The sequence below is a fragment of the Cebidichthys violaceus genome, unplaced genomic scaffold, assembly GCF_023349555.1.
Source record: "Cebidichthys violaceus isolate CVI_PGR_0920_01 unplaced genomic scaffold, fCebVio1.0.p SCAF_13, whole genome shotgun sequence".
Lineage (NCBI taxonomy): Eukaryota > Metazoa > Chordata > Actinopteri > Perciformes > Stichaeidae > Cebidichthys > Cebidichthys violaceus.
The window spans coordinates 15,832,106-15,850,192 of NW_027176296.1; the positions used below are offsets into that span (position 1 = coordinate 15,832,106).

The window sequence follows — 18,087 nt, forward strand, 5'->3', positions numbered from 1 at the left end:
GCTCCATTCTCTGTTATTTTTGGAGGGGGTGGGGGTGGGGGGGGTGGGGTTGTGTTAATAAAAGCAGCCTCGGAGTGTTTGTGAGAATAGGGCCTTCAGGAGGACCTGTCACACCGCAGCTGTGACACTATCCACACACATGGGACCTAGACCACATTTTTTGGAGCCTTCCCTGCACTTTTAGGTCTCCTCTCCAGGTATAATATCCCACATCACAAAAGAAATGAGTATTTCTTACAGCCAATCTCTGGCTTTTGAAAGAAAATACCAGAGCCAGCAGATTAAAAACCCTCATATACGGGAGTTTTATATTCTCTCTCACAGCATGCACTCAAGCATTAATTAGCTATTGAATAGCTGTTAACCACGTCCATATTAGTCAGACCCACTGCCCTCTTTTTTTTTTTCCATTCTTCTTTGCATTTGGATTTATGGATTTACTTCTTTCTTTTTTTTTCCCTCCCTTTTTTGGCGTCTCTGTGTGTCTATTTAGACCAGAGGCCAGGAGACTCACGAACTGTGGCTGACTTGCGTTTGCCTGGATGAGTGCAGGCGAGTTGTTGTTTTATTTCGCCGAGAGTCCTTTGACATTTATCTCTCTTCACCTGCTCCGTGATGGTGATGCCAAGTGACAGGCTCTCTTCTCTCTCTTCCTTCTCCGTCTTTCTGTCCGTCCTTCCTCCCCCTCGCTCCGTTCTCTCCCTCTCTTGTTCCATCCCCCTCTAAGCTCGTCTTTCTTTTCTTCTTTTCTCCTCGCTGAACCTCTCGGATGTGCGCATCCCTAACCCTGGCCGCTGTTGGCACTGTACACAGTCAAAATTAAAGCTGCGCCCTTCTTAAGGAAACGCTGTCAGTCGGAGGCATTTGATGGGAGACAGCACGAGATGGGACGGCGAGGGTGAAGACATGCGTGATGGGAGTGCTCCTCTGTAATGTTTAAAATGGGACGGCCTTTCCGATCCTTAAATTAATTAAATGGACATGGTAGGGAAGGAGCGCGTGCCGCCACTGTATCTCCACTGTAACGCTCAGCTTAGTTAATTGCTTATCCTCTGGAACAAGCTAGAGGTTGTATTTCACTCGAGCAGACAGGAGACATCACTTACGCGGAGTCCTCCCACTGTCAATACACCGGGCTTCTCTCCGGCCTCCTGCAGGGTGGGTTTACTCTTGCTGGACGATAGATAGCCCACATGTAACCACCACAGACTGAAGCTGTTTCTGAGGGGCAACATTGCGGCGCGCTGCTGCTGCTGCTAAAAAAGAAAAATTGAAATAAAATGTCAGCGAAAGAGGTGGCCTTTCCAATTTGTTTTGATCCCGCGCATTGGCCAGCTCTTATGGGAAAAGTCACCTTAATTGCAATTGGCTTCAATACTTGACCTCACCATCAGTTCATTAACCCGGCAATAAAAGAAGCCCTCATTCTGCCAGAACTGCACCCGGTCTGCCCATTTGAAAACCATCTCACTTCCACGGCCCCTGTTTCCCCCCCCCCCAGAGCAAACGCCGGTGCGAGCCACCCACTTTATCAATTGCCTTCATAATTTTAAAAGCCTTTTTTATGTTGTTGTTTTTCTCTCATATAGTAAATGGAGCCATAATTTAATATTTTAATGCATGTTAATGTGTTGTTTAACCTTCTAGCAACAATCAGGCGTCTCTAAAAGGTTAACCTTGAACGTGAGCCAGTGCAGACAGCAGCACAATAACGCGTCAATCTTTGAAAAACATCTCTGTCTAATGGATTAGTGGTTGATTGCACAGCCCCATCTCGAGGTAGATGCCGTATATATTGGATAGGCATTAAAACAAGCATTTCTCAATTTTCTCGCTGCCGGCCCTCAGGGTCAATGGATCGCTGGGGCAACAAAAACGCTGAGTCAGCGCTTGCCTCTTAATTTATCTTGGGGTTTGATTATAGCTTCGTTTAAGTCCCCAGCAGCCCACCAGCACAAACATTAAACAGGTTGGATTTAAAAGACACAGAGGCCGGGTCTCTTCAAAGTTCAGTGAAGAGATCTTTTTCCCTTTTTATAATAGCTCACTGGTTAGAGTATGAGCTATGGTGAAAACAACGCCGGCCCTGCACTGACATGAGGGGTAAACAATATTGTAAGAAATATGACAGGTGGCTGGAAAAAAAAAAAGAAAAAAAAAGAAAAGTGAATGAGAGAAAGGGCATGCAGCCACTGGTGTGTGAAGGGTAACTAGACCGTCAGTAACCTTTCTGTGATGGGTTGACACTGTATCTATCACATTAAGGATTGGTCAGGTGGAAAAGCACTGGTCCGGAGTCAATGCACTGTATTTCTAATTATGCCGTTTGAGGCAGTTCAAGGCCTTAGTATATATGCTTCAAAGGAAGCGCTCGTCAGATCACCTCGGAGTGAGAAATCCCCGTTCCTCAACTTCCGTAACGTCACCAAACGGACAACACAACAATCCCGCTCACTAATTGCAGCGGCGGGCCAGGTGGGCGGAGGCGTGGCTTGGACTTTTCTCCAAAGTTCTCTGTTATCGTTCTTCACACGACTATACTTCGCGAGGGCACCGCCACTCATTTTTTCAAAAAGGAGCCCCATCGTGTTTGACGCCACACAGGTATGTAGGAATGCCTCAAGAGAGGGTCTCACGTCACACGAAGAAGTTCGTTTGAAGCAAACCGAGGCCTGTTAGCTGCAGGACCGTTAGCTCGACCATGACGTGAAGCTAATTCACACAAACTAGTCTTGATCCCCAGATGTTGCTTCTTTCTTTTAGTTTTTTTTTTTTTTTTTACAAATGATGAATTGATCACAGGGTTGAGGAAGCAACTTGAAACATGTAATCAATTGCTCATTACGATAACATTGTTAGTCACTTTCCGTTAATCAGCCCAGCTGAAAAACGGTCCTGGGTAGAAGTCGGAAACTAGATAGTGGGAATAGTCTGACATTTGGGCAAATGAACCTCTTTGCTGGTTCCAAAATCTGGTTACAAGCGCCTCTAAAACTGAACTAACGTGTGTCTAATTTGTTTAATGCGTATGTAAAGTGTAAAAATTACACATTGCGGTTTTACAAAGGTTTAAGAGCAGGACAATTTCTTAGTGTCGCTATTTTGGTACCTGTGACGTTGCCAGGCATACGTCACAGGTATATTTCCCAAAATGTTGAAATGTTGAACCATTAGGACGAGTAACTGTAATTAGAAATTGTCATCCCTTAGATTACTCATCAGTAAATAAAGCTAATCATAGTCCATAGTGGTATATAAGAAAGTAAGTGTGAAAGCCATATTAGCGCTGCTTGTCACAGGGGTGCTTTATCTGTCTATCTGCCGGTTGTGTCCCAAGTTCCCTCTGTTTATCCGCCCGTCCTCACATCTGTCTTTATCCTCGTTCTCTGAGATGCATGTGAGATGCCTGGGATACACTGCTGTGACAGTGGTTGAGCAATGGGCCTGTCTTGTTCTGGGGCCCCTGCTGAAGCACAGTTCCTCTTTGTTCTGTGATGTATTGATCCATTCAGACCTCCTCCCGAATGTACTCCGCTGGTGCTCGCTCTGCGCAAACCAGCTTGCGCCATGGATCTTCGTGTAATACATGCTCGCTCACACACGGCAGAAAGAAACAGAGACTTCACTAAAGCCAGACTGTTTCCTACTCCGCTGTCGAGACTAAATGAGCAATTCAAATCCTGTACATTTCATTTTTTTTTAAGCCGTCCGATATAAAGCCCTCAAACTTTTTGCTGTCCGTTCTGAAGGGATTATTTGGCGAGGTCGAAGCCGTCTGGTTTCCACTGTATATTCTGACCCCTCCTGCCTTTTCATAGGCTTCTGCTGTCACTGCTGCGCATATATCCTGTGTTGTATATGTTGAAAAACAGAGTGGACACGGAGCTCCCGTGCATTTGTTACTCGGTCCAAACGCATTAGAATCAAAGCGAGGGTTATGTGTGTGAATCCGTTCCATTAGCGCTGCCTCCACACAGGCCAGAAGCCGTGCAGGATGAAAGGGAGGATTTATCTGCCCAAGCTCATCACATGGTGTGACCCGGGGCCTGGAGTAGAAAGGTCTCTCTCTCTCTCTCTCTCTCTCAGGTGCCATGGAAACCAGCCCACCACTGGCTGCTTGTCCCGTCGTCCTCCAGTCGCCCTCTGTGCTTTTCCTGTAAGGATATCGGGCCAACGCTCTGAGGAGGATTCCTAGCCCCGCTGAGTGTCCGAGTTCCTTCTCAAAGACATTCTAACAAAAAATGTGGGAACTTGTGCTTCTCCTGGTGCGTTACAGTACTGAAATGTCAAGTAGGATGTTCCCCAAGACACTGCTAGCGTATTGTGCCACTGTGCACAGTTACATGTCAGCACATTTTTTTTTTGTGATGGCTCTCTCAGTCTCCTCGCTCTCAAATAGGGAATATACGTCAGGGAACCCACGGAAAGTTTGGTTCTTCTGTAAAACCACAATCCGTGTGTGGAGGGCCAAGCGTGACCCTGATTAAACAAATAAAGTTAGAAAAAAAAAGAAGAAATACAAAATGGAAGAAAAGCAAGTGAGGTGAATTAGCAACACTAAATTACCAACCATAGACTGTATAAGTGGACGCAGTCCCTTAAACGTCAGCCACAGGTTTGTGGACTACTGCTTTGAAGCCTCGAGTTCAGCATTTCAGCAGTCGCCATCTTGGTTTTTGGACGCCGTGGCCATCTTGGCTTTTTACGAGCAGAAGTGACAAAAGAGGGTGGAGCTAAGTACAACCGAACGCTGAATAAGATCATTTTCTAGGCGACCAAAAAGGTTACAATTTACTTTTCATGAACTAAAAACAAACAAGGGTTAAAGAAAACTCAGACAACTCCCAGAGCCACGCCCTCGCACTTACCCTGCTTCATCGTCTATCTTACCCTCAATGGGATCATTTTGATAATGAACATCATGTTGTATTGAAGAAGACTTGGAACTAGCGTATACAATGTTTACTGTGGTAATAAATCAAGTGAGAAGTAAAGTCATTTTCTCATAGACTTCCATACAATCTAATGGCCACCAGAGCTGGCCATTAGAAATAATGCAAGTTTATGGCACTTATACGCAATTGGCTTCACTTTTCAGACCCGGCTAATCACAGATTAGCTAAAATCCATCAGGATCAAATCCTAAAATGGAGGCAATAAATAACATCCTGTTGAATTAAATACGTTTGTAGATTTTCCGGAGTCAGTTTCCTGGAAGGTTTTGTCCGCAGCACAGCGTCAGTGCTCTGGAAGATCTACAGTCCAAAGCTGCTGTTCTGTCCTACACCTGGGCGTTATATTTGCCACTGCTGTTCAAGTCTGCCTTTGTTACTTTTAATAACTGTGACTGTATCACAGAATCCTACTAATGTGGACGGTACCCTGGCATGGGAAATCAGTGCACTCAGCACTACGCTCCATAACACATCGCTTACGTCTCCGCTGCCTATTGAGCGTTTTACAGGACCTCTAGAAGCATTTCCTGTTTCATCACTAGTGAGTGGCTGATCATACATCAGCCTGGCAATGAATGGATGGAGATCACTGCCAGCTCTGTGATTTGTTTGCCTTGCCATGTAGCCTGAAAGTACCGGCATATATTTAGATTTCTAAATGCCCCGCTAACGTAACTTAGCAGATGTTGGGGAGTCATATGGATGTTGGTGTAACAGAGACCCCCTCAGGTATTCTCATTATTCTACAACTGAGCAGATGGCAGGGAAACTTACCACACTTACCATTATCCATCATACATATTCTGCTCCCAATTTACATAGCCGGCGCTTCACAGGAGCTCCTACAGGGAAAGTACCTAGCTCCAGGATTGCACTACAGCTCCACCTGAGGCTTAGGAAGACAGTCGGAGATGTCACTGCCACTACGCCTCAAACTCAAATATGCTAATAGTTGTACAGAGGAATTCCGATGGGTGCATCCCAGTTGTATATTTTGAATTGTGCAGGAGAAGAAACTACAGCTCCATGATTTTTAAATAGATAAATATCAATCATGTTTTTACGATGAAACAGCCTCAATAAGATGGTAAACTAATGTTTTTTATTGTATTCTGGAGTGTTTATTGCCTGTCACTTATCAGTACCTCAAGTTTCAGAACTGATATTTTTAGAAACCTTTCAAACACAAATTAGGAAACGTCTTTTTATCATACACAGACCCTGAAAACCTATTTTCTGAACCAGCTTGCTACTAAGTTTGTGTAGCACAACAGACCCGTGTTTTTACTCGTGGGTCCATGTTTTATGTGTTGTGATGCATGAGCAGAACCACATAGGTGATGAGATACATCATGTCCCTATCATAGAGCGCTACTGTGAAAACCACGGCCACCGGAGGGAAAGTCAACAAGCGCCACAACGTGCAACCGAGGGATGCAACGCGAACAAAATGCCCGAAGCTAGCTTAAAACGCTACATCTCAGCATGACAAATGGTTATTTTAGCTCCCCGTGTCTACCAGGGGTGTTAGCAAGCTAATGTTAGCTATGCGTTGGCATGTTGCTGGTTAGTTTACGCACTTGCAAACATAATACTGCATAGCTTTCTGATGTATCCAAATTCTATTATAACACAAGTATCATATTGTCAAAATATAGTTAGCCTAAAGCTGACATTTTGACAAAATGCTTGCTGGACACATAACATTGTGCATACTGAGTGTCAGGACCAAACAGTTTTCTTATGTCTTGCGTCCTGTTGCCTGTATTCTCAGGTTTTTGGTTTCGGCAGCTTCTAAAAATGTAGTTTTGGGTTGTTTACCCTGTTGGTAGTGCCTCCCAAACAAAACATAGCTTTTAGGCATTTCTTCTGTTGTATGCTAGCAGACGAACGAGACACGGGGGCACCTTCACGCACCACAAAGTCAATGGAGAGCATTGAATAGTTTTCCCCTCTGGTCTGGGCGGGTTTTAATTGCGCTCTGTCTCTGTAGACCAGTAGTTCTCTTTTTCGAGTCGCAACCCCCCCCAAGAAAAATCAGGAAATCCCCCGATAGAATCTCATGTTCAGGCACATTTTGACTCTCACAAACACTCAATAGAATCTATTCTGAGGCAAATTATATCACTGGTTTAGGCAATGCTATTTAAAAAACATTCCTCAGTCGAAAATATGTTGTTTTATTCTTCAATATGTTATTTTATTGGCTTTCTCCGCAACCATCTGGCAACCCGCTGAAATTATCTTGCGATCCCGTGGGGGGTCCCGACCTCCAGATTGAGAACCACTGCTATAGACTGTATGCAAGACACGAGACACAACCGAAGTACAACCAAAAGATGAATGAGAGATTTTTGCGCGACCAATAAGTTACAATTAATTTTCATGAAGTGAAAACACACTGTGAAGGGGTTAAAGTTGTCGTCTATTTTCCTTTCAATGTGACCATAATTTACTAGATGAACATCATGCTGTATTGATGACAATTTTTTTGACCTACTAAAAGTACCTCTTCCACTTCAAAATAATTTGTTTAGTGTTTCCTTTGGCTTAGTTGTAAGTGAAAACAATAACTGTTATTTGTGTGTCTGTTTGAGTACGTGCACTGCCCAGGACAGTAGTCTTTGCAATTAGCGATTTAGACCATAAACTCCTGTTAACAGTGTTTACTGAGATTATAAATCAAGAGAGAAGTAGGCTCATTTTTTCATAGGCTTCTTTTTTTAAGCAGAGGAGTCGCCCCCTAATGGCCATGAGAAAGAATGCACTTCTCAGTCGTAGATGCTGCCGCCTGATCCACGCCAACGTTTTAACCGTCTGTGGCTGATCTACAGGTGGCGCTAACTTGCCAAGAAATGTAGCAGTGCAACCACGAAGTAAACATGGATGTAAACAATGCGGTTTTTGAAAATGGGCGGGAAAAAAAAGCTTTACAATTGGCCACCTTTAATGTTTTAAAGAAAAATGCAACATTCGAAAACTAACTCACCACAGCATCGATTCAGATGGGCGTCGTTTGCAGAGTGGATTATTTATTTTTTCATGTCAAAATGAACTCATGGCGGGGGAAATGAGGTCGCAGGTCGCAGTCATCGCCACATTTAACGCTGTTTTTCAGCTGCTCACACTAAAACACTGTGGCACTCTTAAGCGTTCACATACCTTCCTCATTATGTGAGTCACACATGTATACACACAGGCTGATGATTTGCACAGCACAGTTCATACTTTAGTTCCACACTGGAGTTTGGTTTTTTTTTTGTTTTCTTTTTGTTGCCCCTCCTCCTCCTCCTCCTCCTCCTCTCTTCCCTCTGAATGGCTCTCAGTGGCGGAGGGGAGCAGCGGCAGTGAGGCAGCACTGGGCCTGAAGGGCACTTTTCAGCCTGGCCAGACACACTCGGGCCTTGCTGCTTGGCTGCGCTACATGGGTCACCGCCTTACATTAGGAGGACCCTGCCAAAGTCAGCCAAGCGGAGCCCTGCAACATACCTGGAAACGAAGGAACAAAGTCGACGCTCCGCTGCGACGAAAACAAGCGTGTTTGACCGTAAGAATGTGATGTCACAGAGAAAAAAAAAAGGAAAACTGAATATCTCAAACGTAAGGTGTCTCATCGGTGGATGGACTTTTCCAGCCATAAATCTCCAATCACATTACCTCTCTACTAATTATAACAAATGAAAAGCGCTGGCCGGCGGTTTTGATTGGTGTCCCTTGAGTCTTGGCACAGCCTGGGAATAAAATCGTCTCCTGTGGAGCCCTTGGGTGCTCCCGCTGAGGTCACGAGGGGAGACTTAAAGCAGACCTTATGTGTCAGCCGCTGTTATTTATTTGGAGTTCAGGCTCCATTCATCACCCCGCTGCCACTCCGAACCGTCTCCCCCTCGCATGGGGAAGGCAGCGGCCACATCTCCTCCCAGCATTCCCCCCCCCCCCTCCTCTCGCATCCCACCTCCACAGTCCAATGATCGACGTTGCGCGAGAGGCACCTCAAGGTGGGGCTAAACGGTCTTATATTCCCAATCATGTCGCGTGGGCGGAGTCCGACTCTCGTGCTCTTTGCTTACGCTTCTGCCTGCCCCAGCCTGTACTGTATATGACGAGGGGGATGTGAGTGAGTGAAATCAATCCACACTTCTTATTTCTCACAGACACTTTTTTTTTGTGTGCGTGTGTGTGTGTGTGTGTGTGGGTAATTTGGCAGGAAGAGTGGAGGGGGGTGGTTTTGGATCAGTGCGCCACATTACAAGAAAACGTGCCCTAGTTCGTGTCAGTAGTAGAAATCAGCAGTCTCTCTCTCTCCCTCCCTCCTCTCTCTCTCTCTCTCTCTCTCTCTCTCTCTCTCTCTCTCTCTCTCTCTCTCTCTCTCTCTCTCTCGCTTTTCTTTTACGCACGCCGTACTCCAGTGAAGGCAACGGCAGTTCAGATCAGATTTCACATTGAGCTCCGACCAGCTGAGAGAGAGACAGCCAGAGAGCAGAGGAGGACTCGTGTCTCCGCTTTCCTCTCCGATAACCCCCGCCAGAAGAAGAAAAAAACCAAAAGCCCCCGCGAGGAGACGACCGGCTGCGCGGCGCAAATATATATAAAAAAACACCACCGGGATTTTTTTTATTTTTTTTTTCTTCTTCTTCTTCTTATATGTATTTTTGCAGGATTTCAGCAGCGAGAGCGCCACAGAGAATTATATAGAGAAGAAGCAGGAGCAGAAGAAGCAGAAGAAGAAGAGATGGACGAGCAGACGAGGTTGATGCACTCTCACACGGGGGTAGGCATGGCAGGGCACCCCGGCCTGCCGCCGCATATGCAGGAGGGCACCGGAGGGACGGACGGCGACGGAAGAAAACAGGACATTGGAGACATTTTACAGCAAATCATGACCATCACGGATCAGAGTCTGGACGAAGCTCAAGCCAGGTAAAGAGAGTCCGCTGGAGGCGGCGGCGGCAAAAACTAGACACGCGCTACAAAAAGGGGAAATTAAAAGAAAAATGTGTTTTGCTAAATTTACAATACAGCGCGGTGAAGACGGGACTTTAAAATGTGAGGGCTTTTTTTTTTTTTTTGCACAGCCGTGTGCAAAAGCCGATATAAAACAACGATGGCATGCCTGTAAAAAAAATTGGCTTCACATTTCAATAAGTCACTGCCGAGGGAGAAAATAAAAGTGTATGCATGTGGTGTCATTACTGTGACATGCCAACGGGTCTAAAGCGCTTTACACCTCAAACACAGCCGAGGTGCGTTCACGATACCCGGCATATTACGGCTAATAAATTATTTTTGAAATGTAATGAACCGACCAGCAGCTCCAAGTGGCTCACAGCTCGTTTACAGCGCGGCGAGCAAAACGCAATGTAACTTTCTTACTTGTGATGCACATTGCATCTATCTTTGTGTAAATCCACTTTAAATGAAGTGAGGACCAAAGTTATGCATTTCAAATGTTTTGTTTTATTGACAAAGCTGATCAGAAAAAAAAAAAAAAAAAATCTATATATATGAATTGTATAATTTTATAATAACAGGACAACAGACAGAGCTAAATAAAATGCTGCAGCAGTTACTTTTGTACGTGTGTACTGCTCATCTGAAGTGTGAAGAATAGTTGTATTATTATAGGCCTGTAATTGTAGCATTTATCTAAAAGGTTAAAAAATAGAAATAGAAATGATAGTACAGGCAGCCTTGTTGTCCAATAATGCCGAAGGATGAATAGGTGTTAGATATAAATATATATATATATATATGTTTCTGTGGTTTTGATTCTGAAGCCACTTTTCTGTTTCAGGAAACACGCTCTCAACTGTCACAGAATGAAGCCAGCTCTTTTCAATGTCTTGTGCGAAATCAAAGAAAAAACAGGTACGTTCACGTTAATTCTGCACCACGAGCAGGGGAGGAAGCTAACCGCTGCACCGCTGCTGTCCGCACACTGTCCACCACAACTGCTCCAGGTCTCCCCAGTCGCAATCAAAAGAATACAGCATGTGTTCACTAGTGGAGCATGTGGCTCACAAGAAAAGAAACAAAAAAACACACACACACACACACACACACACCAGAGAGGCTATTTTATCATCGACGGGTAATGTGCTATTCAGACTCTGATTCACAAAAGGAGAACCCTGACGCTGGATAGTCAAGTCACAACACAATTGGCCATATAAATTTCACTGACATGTAAGACATGTGTTTCCTCCTGTAGCTATAAAGTCTGTTTTTAACTCTTTCACAATAGGATCTGTGGACAATTACCTCGAGCAGTTCTTATCAATTATGGTGTCAAAATATGACTGAGGAGGGGAGTTTTTTTTTTGGGGGGGTGAGGGGGTTGTTTTTAAAAAAAAAAATGTTTTATTGTGGAATAATAGAGAGTATTGAGCAAAAATTGTCACAAGCGCGTTGATGTCTCCCCTCGTGAGTTAACTGTCAAGTGTGGTGAAAACGTCTCTTTGCGTTCTGTATTGTGCCTCTCTCTATTAAAGCAGTTGTGAGAGAGCGTGTCAGCAGAATAATTGCTAGGAGAGAAATAACGCAACGTAGGGAGGCGTAAGTCATGTTTCCAAAAAAAAAAAATAATCAACCCAAACCCCCAACCCCCCCAACCCCTCCACGTGACATTTTCTTCTTTTTTTTTTGAAAATTGCCACAGATGGAATTCGGTGCTCCTCAGACCGACGAGCGCGCCTCCCATCTTTTTTTTTTTTTGGTTTGTTGTTGATTTATTTCCCCGACGCTCTACAGGACTCCTCAAAAAAAAGTTCCACTGCTGAGAGATACTGAGTGGCCGCGCGGCTACTCCCGGTTTGCTTCGGGAGGCAAAGCGCGTCTCTGTGTGCCTTTCACACTCATTAGTGCATGAAATCGAGTGGAATGGATGGGAGGATGAGGAGGGGATTCTCCTCATTGTCTCCAGAGTTGCACTTTGCTCACACTTGACCTCTGCGGAGGCCGGAGGAGGAGGCCGGAGCCGTTTGAGTTGCCGCTTCTCTCGCGTGTGATCACACACCTCGCCTGGTGCTTTCATGGATGTTTTCATTGAGGTTGTTTTTTTTTCTTTCTTCCATTGAAGCTCACCTCGCTGCCTAACCCGTAAGCCCCGGCAGTTGATCTCGAGTCGGCCACTGCCTTTGGGAGAGAGCAGGGGGGGGGGGGGGCTTTTGAAGCCTTGCTGGCTCGCTGCTCTGCTTCTTCTTTTTTGTGTGTTGTCTTGGTAGGTTTCTTGTGGAGGGGGAGTGACACAGTTATGCATAGTGTTTTACTCCCTGGCGCTTCTCGGGAGTTCATCCAAAGTTCGGCTCTGCCGAGAGTACAAAGTAGCCTGGACCTCTTCCTGCCTGCGCAGCCATTCTTTTTTCCCTTTCAGCCGGCAACCTATAAATACGAGGTGCAGCTCGCTGGGAGCTCCACGCCAGGAGATCTGGTGCTCGTCTCGTTTCTGTCGTCTTCCTTTTCATCCAGTCGGCTTTGTTCTGAGTTTTAGAGAGGAGCGCTTCACGGTTAATCGCGGTTCAAACCGTTTTCTCTAATTCTGGTATAATTTGAAGATGTTTTTTTGTTTTTTTTATATATATATATATATATATATATATATATATATCACTTCAAATGTACTGGTGTTCTTAATAAGCCTTCTGCTAATCCTGCTGCAGGTTGATTTGCTGCTACGGTTTTAAAAACCACCACGAGTTCAGAGTCATGGCGCTCCAAACACAACTAAACCTTCGGTCACTGTCAGCTTCAGTGTAAATAAAACAAGATCCATTTCCACACGCCGAGTCTGTCGAAAAACATCATTTCACTCTCACACTGGGGAGGGAGAAGGAGAAGGCCTGGATGTGAATGTGGAGCTTTACTCTTGCTTCGTTAGGTCCACTCATCAAATATAGAACACAGGCTTGATAATGAATTCCATTTTTAATTTATTTATGTAGCGCCGAATCACAGCAGAAGTTATCTCAGGGCACTTTTCAGTTAATATATGAATACGTTGAGTAGTATTTTACTCTCCTGGTTGAACTCAAAGTGTTGTGGAGTCCACGTCCAGATATTTATCTAAAACGCTTCGAGGAGGTCGCAGCTTGTTGCTGCCCCTAGTGGTTTGGTCTTCTTTTGGTAATTGAATTTAAACATTTGTTAAAAGTAGCTGACGAGGGTTCAAAAATAACGTTCGAGACCTATTTCATTTCTTAGCGAGTTGTGCTTTTCACTTCGGGTGACGTTTTCTGAATTCGTTGCCATGCTGGGACGTTAGTAGCATCGTGGTGTTTGTAGTTTTGAAGTTGGCGCTAGTGGAACAAGTCATTTTGGCTTTCTTTACCACCGGGAGGCTGAAAATGAAAAGAATACGTGATGCAACTCTGTGTGTTTTCGTGTTGTCATTATTCTCAGTGGTGAAACTGATTGGAAACGAACCTTTCTCGTCTCCTCCTTTTAATCACTGTCCCAGTCCCACCTCCAACACCGCCTCAGAGTCCAGCGGCTTCAGCTTCTCCGCCGAGCTGCAGTTGGAACTTCTTTGTCCCGAGAACCATGCGAGCGCAGACCCCGGTGTGTGTGTGTGTGTGTGTGTGTGCGTGTGTGTGTGTGCAGCCACAGAGCCGCTGTTTGTTTGCTTGCTTGTGTGTGTGTGTGTGTGTGTGTGTGTGTGTGTGTGTGTATTTTCTGTCCCCGGAGCGGCTGACAGCACCTGCAGGACACAATGCCAGTGTTGATCTAGGGCCTGAACTTCTGACCCGCTCTGTGTATTTTTACCGGGCTCAAGTGAGGGACAGCCAACAGAAATATTGTGCAGCATAAACAAGCACAATGGTGCAGCAACAGCAGAGAGGAAGGGACAAGGAAAGCACACTTCATTTAATCCACTGCTGTTTCTTCTTCTTCTTCGTCTTTACTCGGTTTCATTCCAGGCATATTTGGGTTGTCTTTTTTACTTCAAAGGAATACTGTTTTTCAGACACAGTGCATGAGTGTGTGTGTGTGTGTGTGTGTGTGTGTGTGTGTGTGTGTGTGTGTGTGTGCGCGTGTGCATTGCGTAGTGCATTCCTAAGAAGAGACGAAGCATTAAATGCACAAAGCATATTAATTATTGTGCTCACGCGTTCCAAAACGTGGAGACTTTCCAAATAAATAAATCCAAACCGTTTGACTGGGCTGCCGTCGGCCAATGAAACGTCATCCTTCCACTGACTGAGAGCAAGTTAAGCAAAGAGAGGCACAACATCAAATGCGACACGACCGAATCCAAGTTCTCCCTCTCGACCTGTAATCCATCCGTCCGTCTGCGCTGATGTCACAGATATGTTTTGAAGGTGGACTGTTTTCTCTTGGTCTTCACCATCGGTCCTTTTTTTTTTTTTTTTTTTTTTTTTTTATGATTGATGAAAAGGCCTCCTTAGATAAGCAAATGCTCGACAAAGTGATTTGGAAAATGAGCCGCCTTGACCCCTGTAAACACTTCACCAACATCATAAATCTCAACGCGGTGTCAAACAAAACCGCTCCTCGACTGAGCCGCTCGCTGAATGCTCCGCTCTGACTGGCTGTTTTTTTTTTTTTTAACCTCAACAAAAAAGGGCCGGCCTTTCTCGCACCCCCCCCCCCCCCCCCCCCCCCTCCCCTTGTTTGTGTAGTGTAAGGTTTCCAGCCTTGGGGATCCTCCATTTATAAAAAATGACTCGCCGAGTGATGTAATGTTATTTTTCGAGGGGTGAAAGCGAGGTGTTTTACGGAGGGTGTTTGACAGGGTGAAATGAGCCAGGGCTCTGATTGCGGAAGGCGCATTGGGAGCCCTCGCCACGTCGACTTGTCAGTCCATTCAGGTGCTTGGCATCTGCCTCTTTGTGTTACAGCCGCCGCGTCACTGTGTAAACACTCCAGAGCGGCCTTCATCGGGGGATCAGGTAGCGTTTCAGCAGTAGTGCGGTCTGCTGAGACAACTGGTCCCTTTCATTCTATTTGACGCAAAAAAAAATGAATCTGCGACCATCTTGATGAGTGATTAACCGATTAGGTCACGATTTAAAATGAACACGCCAAACATTCTCTGGCTCCGGTGGTTCGCAGCTTTCCTTCGCTTTGTGTCGTTTAAACTGAACGTCTTTAGGGTTTGGACTGTTAGTCGGACAAAACCAGAGCTGCACCTAAAAATGACTTTTGCTAACGCTTAATCAGGCTGTTATTTATCTATAAAACCTTCAAATTGAAAGCAGCACATTATCCGAGTTTCCAAGGTAACTTTGTCTCGTCTCTCCGAGCAGGTTTTGCTTTTAAAATGATGTAAACGATTCGTCGATTTTCAAAATAAGTGCCGATTTGGCGTCTTCCTATCGACCGATCAATGGACCGACCAATGGACCGACCAATGGACCGACCAATGGACCGACCAATGAACCGACCAATGGACCGACCAATGGACCGACCAATGGACCGACCAATGAACCGATCACTGGACCGACCAATGGACCAACCAATGGACCGACCAATGAACCGATCACTGGACCGACCAATGGACCGACCAATGAACCGACCAATGGACCGACCAATGGACCGACCAATGAACCGCTGCAGCTCTAGATTTAGACGAGACGTTTGACGACTCTGGAAGTTTGTGATTGACGTTCACGTTCTACACACCGACTCATCAACTAAATAATATCAACAGCAACTTTATTAAAATGGAAAAATAAGCATAAAAAAAGGACAGCAACTAACTTCTTTATTCAGTGCCCATCAATCTGTCTATTATTCTGCCACGTGATGACAGTTCATGTAGAACAAAACATCCATCTTAAGTAGTATGTGTATTGGGAGTGTGAACCAGCAGATAGTGAACGTGAATGTTGGCTTGTCGGCATGTAGATGTGTGCTCTGATGGTGAGCAGCGTTCAGAGGAGGGGGAGGGGGAGGGGAGGAAATGCCAAAATCGTCGCCACAGCTGTTTCCCCAATCTCTCTGCTTAATCATCCACTGAGAGAGAGAGAGAGAGAGAGAGAGAGAGAGAGAGAGAGAGAGAGAGAGAGAGAGAGATCTAAAGTGTAATTTAGACACAGAGGATGTAGACAACAGGGTAAGATGTGTATTGATCAGCCGCCGTCGGCCACATGCGGACTTTTGCCTTCGACGTTCGACGCAGAATCCTAATCACAGGATCATCAGCGAGTGACAGCGTCGTAAATGGCGCGTTAATACCATTACAGTATAGAACAATGTGCTTACATTATACATTATGCTAATTGTCAGTCGCCTAATTGATACGTGTTAATCATATTAAGGAGCTTAATTATAGGAATCTTACTGCGCCGCCATTTGTTAATTAACACTGACATCACGCGAACACGAGCAGAGCGATGAGATTTCTCACCAGGAGAAGTTCCCCCAGCCTGACAGCCCCCCCCCCCCCCCCCCCCCTCTCACTCTTTACCTGATATATTTCCTGAACTGGTGAGTGTTGTTGTTGTTGTTGTTGTTGTTGTTGTTGTATTCCCCACTTCCTGGTGGAAGGCCACCGGAATGCAGTTTGTAGGGGGAAAAAAATGTCGTTTAACAGTTAGCGAAGATAACGGAACGGAGGCGAGATCCAAGCAGTCTTCTTCTTCTTCATGACTCCTGCGCTCAACGCGCCGCTTTCACATCACTGCTGTGCTGCTCTGCTTGTTAGAGGCTCTCTTTGAAACCTCAGTCCCTGCGGGTTTGGCCCGCCTTTTTGTTGTTGTTGTTGTTGTTGTTGTTGTTGTTGTTTTTTTAAATACAGGCCTTCTTTAATACGTTACGAATTTCTGCAAATTTGCTACGCATGTTAAATTGAACATGCAATGGCTACATTTGGATGTGGTTGCCATACCAACTCCCCCACCATCACCGCGCCCCCCCCCCCCAGGAGTTCATTTTCCGTAATGTAGTGTTCGGAATCTCATTTCCTCCACTTTTCTACACCCCCCCCCCTCCCTCCCCCCCAAGCTGCTACTTGCAGACGCCACCTTCAGGCGTCCACTGTACATTCGCTGTGAAAGGCTGCCACGGCTTTCAGACGCTGAGAGGGAGGGAGGGAGAGAGGGAGAGAGAGAGAGAGAGAGAGAGAGGGAGAGAGAGAGAGAGAGAGAGAGAGAGAGAGAGAGAGAGAGAGAGAGAGAGAGAGAGAGGCCTCTCCACGTAGTGGAAATGACACAAATTAATATACACTACTTAAACCAGACCAAGATTAATGGTTCCCTTTCGCTGCAGCTTAGTCCCACTGTCAGTTGCCGGGTGCTCGTTGGACAAAATCAACACTAATCAACATTTATTCCACTTTTGCCCTGGGCTCTCAGGAGTCTGCCAGGACTGCGTGCCCCCCCCCCACACCCCCCCCACTTTCCCTCCCAGCAATCCACCCCTCCCTTTCGCCCGTCTCGCTACGCTTTTCACCTCTCATCCAGCTCCTCCATACATCACCCTCCTCACACCGCTCGGCTCCTCAGAGGAGAGTGCGCCCCCACCTATCAGGCCACATTAGAGTCATGATAGATTTTCTCTTTTCATTTGCATCTGATATTTAACACGGCAAAGCAGTTGCTCTGTCACTTTAAAGTATGGGTGTGAGTGTGTGTGTGTGTGTGTGTGTGTGTGTGTGTGTGTGTGTGTGTGTGTGTGTGCGCACAAAGGTTTTTTTTTGTTTTTTTATTTGGGTCCTGTGTGTTTTTGAAACATTTCAGCCAGTAATCTTATCCGTGCTGCATTACGAGAAACAGGATATGCATTCACTCCTCACTTCCGAGTGTGTGTGTGTGTGTGTGTGTGTGTGTGTGTGTGTGTGTGTGTGTGTGTGTGTGTGTGTGTGTGTCAGGTGGAGTATTTATGCAACACTTCATTTTCTGGAAAGTAGCATTTGAAAATACGGGGAAACCGCAACAAAGACGACGTTATCGCTTGAGCGTTTCGCCATATGTTTTGTCCTAAAAGAACACCATGTTGGATTCTTCCCCCCCCCCCCCCCCCCCCCGGTCCAAAATCGGTGCGTTCGTGAAAAAAAAAAACCTTCCAGCAGAGGCATCCACAGATCTGCTGACTCGTCTCTGAGCAGCAGCGGGGGGGGGGGGCCTCCTCACAGAGCGACGTCGAGCTCCGTCGAGATATAGTAAACATAGAGCTT

The 18,087-nt window shown here is 45.7% G+C and overlaps 1 protein-coding gene across 1 annotated transcript in view; it reads left to right on the plus strand.

Moving 5' to 3' along the window:
- The first annotated feature begins 9,371 nt into the window (after nt 1-9,371).
- The window catches only part of LOC137870544 (pre-B-cell leukemia transcription factor 1-like), a 26,148-nt gene continuing 17,432 nt past the window's right edge, over nt 9,372-18,087 (plus strand). The window contains 2 exon segments of the mRNA XM_068707932.1: nt 9,372-9,872; nt 10,747-10,820. Of these exon segments, the coding sequence (XP_068564033.1) occupies nt 9,685-9,872; nt 10,747-10,820 (262 nt within the window). The 5' untranslated portion in view covers nt 9,372-9,684.